This window comes from Sceloporus undulatus, chromosome 4 (assembly GCF_019175285.1).
Source record: "Sceloporus undulatus isolate JIND9_A2432 ecotype Alabama chromosome 4, SceUnd_v1.1, whole genome shotgun sequence".
Taxonomy (NCBI): Eukaryota; Metazoa; Chordata; class Lepidosauria; order Squamata; family Phrynosomatidae; genus Sceloporus; species Sceloporus undulatus.
The window spans coordinates 52,465,320-52,475,008 of NC_056525.1; the positions used below are offsets into that span (position 1 = coordinate 52,465,320).

Here is a 9,689-nt window from a genome sequence, read left to right on the forward strand (position 1 = left end):
CTCAGAGTTAATAGGTAATTTCATTTCTAATTAAAGTTTTCCCTTATGCATGGCAAGCTTGATATTGGCACCCTCTGGAGGATGGTCTAATTATAATAGATTTATAAGCTTTTTTTGAATATATATATATAATTAAAAATCTATCCTATCACATGGCCAACCCAATCTAACTCTGGAAGTGTTAGTTACACAGTTTTAATTAAATTTTATTTAAATTAGCAACATGCATCAATTGAGATATGCCTTTTTATTTATGCCACTTCTAAGCAGAAGGAATAACTACAGCTGTTACTCAAGAAGTGCCATACTTGGAATAATAAACAGGAAGTAGAAGGCCATAGATTGGCAGCTTAGTATTATCTGAGAAATCATTATTCAATTTTCAAGCACTGACCAGATGCTGGCCTGCTTTTTCATATGTAACACTGTTACAGTGCTACTTTTAATCATAGAATCATAGAATTTTATGATTATAAGTAGCACTGTAATAGTGTTGCATATGAAAAAAGCAGGCCAGCATCTGATCAGTGCTTGAAAATGTGAATAATGGTTTCTCAAGTAATAAGTACCTACATACGAGAACTAGCATGCTCAGCTACAAAATTCCCCAGATGACCTTAAGATCAGTTGCTATCTTTGAGTTCCTTTGAAGATAAAACTGAAAATAAGGGGAAAGGTTAGAACAAAAAAAAAGTTATGTTCTTTACAAAAAGGGAAAGCTGAAATGGCCAGTATCACCTTTCAGATACAGACTTGTGTCCTGAACTGTATGCAGGCAGGATGTAAACAACACCATCTATGGAATAATAAAAGGATTTAAGAATGTCCTTCATTAAAAAAAAAAAACACAGACAACATACTCAGGAAAACATGTCTTATTTTCATTCTAAAAATTCTTTGTCATCTTTTTGTCATACAACAGCTTACGATTCAAGTACTTACAGAAAGGGCTCAGACTGAGCCTCTCCAGAACAGAATCCCCTACCTAATCATGCTGGCTGGAAAATATGGGACTTTGCTACCTCTGATAGCCACTTCTAAGTATGTGAGATATTAAGGTGGATCACTGGGGAATAATTCTGACCAAAGACACAGATGTATTGAGAAGGTAAATCAATCCCCAAAAGCTTCTACAAGTACACATTTAACTAATCTGAAATCACAGGGAAGAGATAAGAAATGGCAATATATTTTAGCAGCCAGCCTATCCTAGATCTGAGGTCTAGAAATGAGTTTGTTAGACCCTAAGAGAATGCAGTATTTACTAAGAAAATGTTCTTGTCTAATTGTATACCCCCCCAAAAAGTAAAACAGAGGCCATGAGTTACGTATTTATCATGTAGCTAATGGCAGCAAAGCAGGTTGGCTGTAATACTACGAAAAACTCTTTCTACAGAAAGAAAAAAAAATGCTAACATTTTTACACTGTTTTTAGCAACACCGCTAAACCATTTCACCTTGTGGAGAATATGCAAAACAGTATATAAATGGAAAGAAAAAATGACATGAAGCAATGTGTGAATCAAAGAAAAGTGACCAAAGGTATCAATATATTTAGGTGAGGGAACAATCTCACCACGTTCCCATTATCCATCACCCTTCAACAACTCTTCAAAATACACTGCATTGGCATGATAGGCAGTCAGCATGTTCACTGGTCTTCGGTATACTTGATAGTATGAACGAGATGCCTCTGCATAATAGTCCCGCCATGTTCGATAATATGATCTCCAGTATTCCTCAGAACTCTGGTTCTCCAAACATTTGTCATGGAGTGCATTTTCTGAACTGTCTTTCTTGGCGGGCTTGACAATGGGAGCACAGTGGCTCTGCCTCTTCTCTTTGCTTTGTTTCACACTCTGTTTCATCTTTTTCTGGATCAGAGGTGTTTCTTGGAACTTCTCTGGTTCAGGGCTACTGAATTCCTGAGTGTTTCTCTGAACAGTCCGATTTGTTGAAAGCACTTTGTCTCTCTGCAGTGTATTTGAAGAGCTTTTAACATAGGATTGTTCCTTCTGGCCATATGCAGATGACCCAGAATTGCAAGAGCTACTGTCACTGTCAGATTCTCCAGTCCATTCCCCAGATGTTGTTGCAACGTTTATGCTAGATTCCATTCCTGTTGAATTACAGGTATCATGTTTTGGGTGCTTATGCTGTTCTCCAGGCCCAGTGTAGCTTCTTAGAATCTCCACTTCTCTTTCTAATCCTTCCTTAATGAAGTATTCATAATCCTCAACAAACTCAGCCATGCTCCATGAATTGGTAAACTGATAATTCTTAAAAGATGATAAGCAAGGGATCTTAGGGAGCATATTTTGTAAAGTTTCCCTGTCTACTGGATTGCTAACTTGCCCAGCAGTTGGAAGATCAGGTTCCATCTGGAGTTTCTGCTGTGAGACTCTATGAGAAGACTGCAGATTCCCAGTTAGTGCTGCCTCATTATGATCCACTCTGCTTTTAAGCAGCTGCTTTTGTCTGGGAACCTGTTTTGATTGTGCTGCAGGAGCATTTTTACAAGCAACATGAGAAGCCTGTGCTTTGGGGCTTACTGTTTTATGCTGCATTGTCCCTTCTCCTTTTTTAATTGGTAATGAAGATGCACACAGTGAAGCATTGGGGTATGGGACAGCAGTGACTTCTACATCCCAACTTTCAAACTGTTCCATCAGCTCAGGGGGTACAGGTTCTTCGAAAGAAAAATGCCAGCAGTTAAAAACAGTACACAGTATGTCATCCCAAAGTAATTAAGACATAAATGAGCTAGAAGACACCAACCAATCATAATTACAATTACTTTAATTGCTTAACTCTTTTAACATTTATGCCTACTCATAATCTAAACATGCATTCTATTTTCCAGTGAAAAGAACAGGCCTGATGTACATTTAATCCTTCCATATCCTATAATTATTTTTAAGTACAACCAAGAATTTCTTAAACCAAAAATTGGAACCTGGAAACATTCAGCTTAAATGAAATATGAACTAAATACAAGCATATGTCAGACATAATTTTTACCACTGTGTTAAAAGTGTTTGTCAATTTTTTTATAAGAAAGCAGGTGGGAAGATCAAGACATTACACAATACTGCAAAATAACTCACAGCAAGAAGTTAACTAATGATAATACAAACTCCTGCCTTTCCTGTCCTGTCCTGTCCTTTATCTGCTTAAGGGAACTGCTTTCTAACTGCCTTCCAGCTATAATACTGTAAATCTACAGTGATATACAAATAAAGTATAATAATAATAATAGTAATAATAGGACCATGTCTTCCATCATAAGCACTTCCAAAATGAAAGTGTTTTTAATAAAATGTGTTATTTGCTGGAAAGGTTACTTATCTTAATCATACTGTAATACCATTATTAAAATTAATACCAACAGATTTAATTTTATAAACTTTAAAATATTAACATCTAAAACCTCAAAGACAAACTTCCAAAACTATTTCAACTCATCTATTTCCTAACCAGGATTCAGAATGGAACCATGGCTAGATGATTAACAGTGTCATCCTATGCATGCCTACTCAGAAACAAGTCACACTGATTTTATTGCAACTTACTTCCAGGCGAACAAGTATAAGACCTCGGCCTACTTTTAATAACTCTGGGATGCCAGTCATAAGGCCATACTCAAAATTCAAGCATTAAATTTTCACATGTACAAAAAAAAAAAAAAAAAACCATACCTGGTAAAGAAAGAAGCTGGAGGTTACATTTCTGTGCAATTTTCATCATCAAGTTTTCTTCTTCTCCACGACAGCAATACGTCACTGCTAGTCCTAAGGTTCCTGTAACAGAGAAATAAATTAGCAGGGTTAGTGTTGTAAATCCACCATCTGCCACTGCACAGCAAATCCACAACAGCGCTTACCAAAGCGTCCTGCTCTTCCAATCCGATGCATGTACGTTTCCCAGTCCAAAGGCACATCTAAGTTGATGACTAAATTCACCTTCTCAGCATCAATACCACGGGATGTCTGGAGAAAAGAAAGGGGAAAGACAAAAGCAGTAGTGAGCAGGATGCATGCAAACATGTAAGATAGGCCACCCATTCAGATATTCCCCCACTTACTCTGGTCTGCTATAAGCTTCACAGAGAATTCAGGCAAAGTGAAAATGCAGAGAATATACACATAATATTACAAAATAACACTAGTACAACAAATAGCATTCATTAATTATTTATGCTAAATAGTTTTATAAAGTCACTGGGCAAAATCCAAAAGCTATGCAATTTCAATGAAACAGAAAGCACACAAGTTCTTAATTGAATCATTCTATAAATATTACAAATAATCAGAATTCTCAAATGCTAAGATTTTTATTTTGTAATTTCTCTTAGAATAATACTTGCACAAATTTCAGTGAAAATGATGTTTGAATTTATTCTGGAAACAGACAGTGCAGCTTCATTCAGGTAATTTAACAAGTCTTAATGATGGAAGGAAAATACCTATCTCATTTTTCAGATGCAAGATTATGCTTGCTAGTTTCATGTGACTGCTACTCAGTTCTGTAATAAATATACAGTATATACTAGGCTATAAATTGACCTCATGTATAACTCAAGGGCAGGTTTGGGGGCCAAAATTATTGATTTTGATATGACCCATGGATAAGTTGAAGGTAAAACCTAGGGGCATGTAACAAAAGGTCTAAAGGATGAAGCAAATGAAAGCAATTCCAAAGAACTTACAAAAATTCCAGCAGACATAACTGTTTGTACTCACACTAAAGTCTGGATGGATGAGAGAATAGAAAGGAAACAATGCTTCTAGGGCAGATTATGCTCTTGCATTTCACCAGGGGATTGTTCCCTTTTTTATAAGAGTTAAAGTACAGGACTTAAATTGGCCTGTGGATAAATCGATCCAGGTTTTTGAGGGCAATTTTTTTTCCTAAAAATTCTAGACTTATACATGAGTATATACAGTATTTATGAGCTATACCTTAAGTTGAAATAGAAAAAACTAACCAAATCAGTTGAAATCAAGACTCTGCAATGGAACTGCTTTAGTTTAGCCATGGCATCAAGTCGCTGGTTCTGATTCATACTGCCTAAAGAAAGAAAATGGAAAAAAGTGAGTGTGTGGGAGGACAACCTAGCTTACTAGCAGAAGCATTAGGATAACTCATTTGTTGTTCAAACTGATGAAATTCAAAACTGAATCCACAGAATTTGTGTCTACTTCATAGGAATGTCTAATTTAGCTGCAGGGCATGAGAGTAGAATGCAACTTGAAACAGCAGAACTATACCTTAACGCAAATGCTGTTTTGTTCAAAACATCTGATATTAATAGTGCATTTCTACACACACCTGCTCAGATGTTAAATCTTGCTCAGTTTAATAAACTTATTCCAATGTGAATACGTACAAGAATCCTAAAATTAAGCTACCCTAATTACATACACATTTATAAGCATGAATCAGCTGCTATGATGTTAACACAAGAGGCCTACTTGCCTGAAATACACTCAGCAGGAAAACCTTTAGATGTCAACAAGTCTGCAAGGTGTTGGGCACTTTGGAGAGAAAGACAGACAAAATCAGTATAAATGCCACAACATTCCCTGGTGTCCCCCTTCACCAGCTACCCAAAATCACCTGACAAGAATATGTGGTAGTTATCTTGTTTATTTTGTTCAATTATGGATTCTTGATTTGGCTATTTAACTCAGAACAAAACTAAAATGTCAGAAACAGTTCTATCATTTAAAATGCATTCAGCCTTATATATGTATTCTAAACAGTAGGTGACTGCTCTTAAGAGCCCTACAGATGTGTTGCCCCAATGACATTATCTACAATTCCTCTCTCCTTGCTTCATGAAACAAGAGGAAACCCCAGATAACTGTTTTTATTATTCCATGCTCTTATTATGTATTTCAAAAACAAAGGTAAAATACCGGCTATGTAGATTCGAGAAGACTAGGGCCTGGTTGAAAGGAATCTTGCTGAATAGCTCCAGTAAATGTTCAGCCTTCTCCTCAAAAGTCTTATGAGGCAATGGATGAGAATTCACAACTTTGAAGTACTGCTTCAATCCTAACCAAGACAGGATAAGCTCATATCACACATAAATACAACCCCCTTCCCCCCCCCCCCCCCAAAAAAAAAAAAAAACACTTAGAGACAAGGATAAACATTTTATAATGAAGACCGGTTTTCACCAACTATGTCTGGCTGAAACATTGCTGTACAGAGCAGTGGTTTAGCAGACTGTAATGTATTCAAAACATGTATTTACTGATACAATGAGCACACGTCTGTTAAGTATTGGGGCTGAGCAGAAGTGGGCAGAAGACAGATAGGAATCTACTGAACCTCTAAGTGATTTTCAGTAGTCTGACAAGGATTTCTGATCTGCAACACAAAGTGACCCATATCCTAAATTATATTGCTGAAATGAACATAACCTGGAGTAAGAAGTTCATTTTTATGGGCAAGGACACCGATATTAAAAATAAATTATTTATTTCTAAGTATATGTCTTTTGCATCAAGTTATCATTAAAACCTCCAGAGTGATACAAAGAGCACACCATACGTACCAATGAGACTTGGGTCAGTGGGATTCAGCCTGACAAAAGTGGGATCTCTCATGTACCTAGTCAAAGTATTGGCCAAGGATTCAGGATATGTGGCTGAAACAGCCAGCATCTGCTTATTAGCTGGCAAAGAAGAATAAATCCAGCTAGAAAGAGAAGGAGAGAAAATGAAAAAATGTTTTCACCCATACAGTATTATACTTCACAGTTTAAGGCTGCATTTTTCCAAAGGAAATGCAAAACGTAGTAACAGACAAGATACATTTTATGGATGATCACAGCAGAACAAATGTCCAGAATAACTCTGGCCTGGTCCAGACGGACGCAAAAGGACCCCCTCATCACGTGCGAGGGGCGGTGCTTCTAGACACCCCTCGCTCGTGACGAGGGCGTCAAAATGGCGGCGCCCAGTACAGATGGGCGCCATCGTTACACGCTGGACGCATAGTGTCTGCACATCGCGAGTGCACCATTATGATGTTGCGAGTGCACCATTGGCGCACTGCAATGTCATAATGGCGTTGCAAGAAGAACCCACTTCTTGCAGGTTCTTTTTGGTCCACGGGGCAGTCCTGCGGTCTGGAGGCTGTGGCTTCCCCATGAACCAAAGCTAGGTGCCAGGAGACCGTCCTTTTTGGACAGTCTGTCCCGTGCCTCTGTGAAGATGATCTACCAACGTAATCTATGGTACCAATCAAGGCCAGCCTCAAAGAGGAAGGATTAAGTCCTTCCTAATGCTAGAATACAAATGACAAAGTGTGCATCTTTAGGATTGTGTTTCAAAGACTAGTGCCCACCAGCAAGAAAGCCCTGTCTCAGTGCATGCTAACCTCACTGACCTTGTCAAAGTGGGAACTTGAACTGGGCCACAGCATGTACCCCCCCATAAAGATTTTTGTATTTGATCAAGTTTCTATAGCTGAAGGTAGATAACTTTAAACTTCTTAAAAGCAGGTTAAGAATAAAATTTTGAATTGGGTCTGGAAATACACTCATAGACAGCACAACCAAAACAAGATTGTAGTTATGCTGCACTAGCATCTGGGTGGGTCTGTAATTCTAGTTCTTGTATCAGCTGTACTTTCTGAACTGTCTTTCACAGCAGCCTCATCTAAAGTGCACTGCAGCAGTTTAATTTGGAGGTCATTAGGCTACCATGGCTAAGCCTGACTGCTTCAAGTTGGAGCTTGTACAAAACTCTCCAGCCCACTGTTGCTACTGGTTACCTCCAATAGCACTAACTCCAGAAGTCTCCCATGCTGTACATCTGGATAGTGCAAACCTCTGCAAGACTAGTTGTACAAACTATCTAGAATCTGCCTTTTGAGGCCCAGCTTTCAACTTGCTTCACCCTCAGCCACCCCATAAATGAATGTAAACACCTATTCAAATGTGTTTCTCCTCCCTAGAATAAATGTGTTTCAGAGTTATGGCTGAATGTCATCACACTATCATCAACCTGATCTGTCTCAGAACCTTAATAAATTTAGACGAACAGAGGATAGGAAGGAATCCTGTGACATTCTAATATGTCAAGATAATGGTTCAATATGAATTGTAGAAATAATTCAGCTTGGCATTATGGTAACTGTTATGCTCCATGCACAACAGCAAAGCTTGCCATAAGTTGGAAACTATTTAAACACACACAACACCAACAGAGCTTTTTTGCGAGTGATAATTTTTTTCTCTAATTATTCCTACTTGATTTGCTCCTGAAAACTGCCTTCTTCCAGAAGCTTGTCAGCTTCGTCAAGAATGAAGAGGCGGATGCTGGCTGTATTCAGGTAGTCCAGCTCTATGAGTTGCTTTATACGACCTGGCAATGAGAAAAGTCTCTTTAATATCTCATGAATTTATGGAAACAACTGTATTATGCAAATGTATATAACGCACTAAATTAAATAAATTCTCTTCAAAATAATTTGAGATATTGATCTATAAAAATGCCTGATTACATTTTTTTTTTACATATTTTATATAATTTCTCAGGATAACAAGATAACAAATTCTGCTCTCTAACACAATTGTAAGGACATGATCTACCAACAGTTTTTGTAGCACATGATAAAAAAAAAAGACTGAAATATCTCCAATGCCATATTTTCTTACCAGGCGTGCCAACTGCTATATGGCATTTTTTCAGCCTTATTTTATCTTGGTTTAAAGGTGTGCCTCCAATGAAAACATGACAGTCCAAGCCTTCCATTTTGATCCCAATAGTTGTAATAACTGCATGTATCTGTACAGCAATCTCTCGGGTAGGAGCCAAAACTAAAATCTGAAACAAAGGTCAAACTCTGAATAAAACAGAGCAAAAGCAAACAAAGGGCAGCCTATTCAGTTTCCTGTAGAGTCCCCCACTGCTACAGTGCTCCACCCCCCCAAAATTTTAGAGAACTACTGGAAAAGCATCTAGGGCACCACCACTGGGGGACAAAACTCCCTCGCCTCCCTTCCCCTCCTCCCTTCCTCCTTGGTGGCTTGGATTTCCTCAGCCCACAGGGAGTGTGCGGACTCCCCACAGGCTGAGGAGAACCAAGCTGGGAAGGGGTTGACTGGGCCCAGCCCTCTACTCTGCGGCTTGGATTTCTTCAGCCCGCAGGAAGTGCATGCACTCCCCACAGGCTGAGGAGAACCAAGCCCGGAAGGGGAGGACTGGGCCCAGCCCTCTACTCCGTGGCTTGGATTTCTTCAGCCCGCGGGGAGTGCATGCACTCCCCACAGGCTCAGGAGAACCAAGCTGGGAGTTGGCCCTACCCTCTTCTCCGTGGCTTGATTTCCTCAGCCCGCAGGGAGTGCTTGCACTCCCCGCAGGCTGAGTAGAACCAAGCCGGGAAGGGGAGTACTGGGCCCAGACTTCTCTGTGGCTTGGATTTCTTCAGCCCGCGGGGAGTACTTGCAGTCCTTCCCTTCCCAGCTTGGTTTTCTTCAGCCTGCAGTGAGTGCACACACTTCCTTCTGGCTAAGGAAAATGAAGCCGCGCCAACAGGCCTGCCTGGAAGAAGACAAGCCCTCCCTTCAGCCACCATCTTGAGGGAGAGAGAGGCAGGCTAGCTCCAACAGGGCTGCCTGGAAGAAGACAAGCCCTCCCTTCAGCCACCATCTTGAGGGAGAGAGAGGCAGG

The 9,689-nt window shown here is 39.4% G+C and overlaps 1 protein-coding gene across 2 annotated transcripts in view; it reads right to left on the reverse strand.

Moving 5' to 3' along the window:
* Positions 1–859: 859 nt before the first annotated feature.
* The window catches only part of DDX20 (DEAD-box helicase 20), a 10,524-nt gene continuing 1,694 nt past the window's right edge, over positions 860–9,689 (reverse strand). Inside the window, exons 2-10 of one of the 2 annotated variants that reach the window (XM_042464806.1) lie at positions 8,675–8,843; positions 8,267–8,381; positions 6,566–6,708; positions 5,922–6,060; positions 5,479–5,537; positions 4,988–5,070; positions 3,884–3,989; positions 3,699–3,800; positions 860–2,689 (exon numbers count right to left, since the gene is read on the reverse strand). In XM_042464806.1, the coding sequence (XP_042320740.1) occupies positions 1,587–2,689; positions 3,699–3,800; positions 3,884–3,989; positions 4,988–5,070; positions 5,479–5,537; positions 5,922–6,060; positions 6,566–6,708; positions 8,267–8,381; positions 8,675–8,771 (1,947 nt within the window). In that variant the 5' untranslated portion in view covers positions 8,772–8,843 and the 3' untranslated portion in view covers positions 860–1,586. Of the gene's footprint in view, positions 2,690–3,698; positions 3,801–3,883; positions 3,990–4,987; positions 5,071–5,478; positions 5,538–5,921; positions 6,061–6,565; positions 6,709–8,266; positions 8,382–8,674; positions 9,638–9,689 lie in introns of those variants that run through there. The other variant, XM_042464805.1, reaches the window with a different exon arrangement.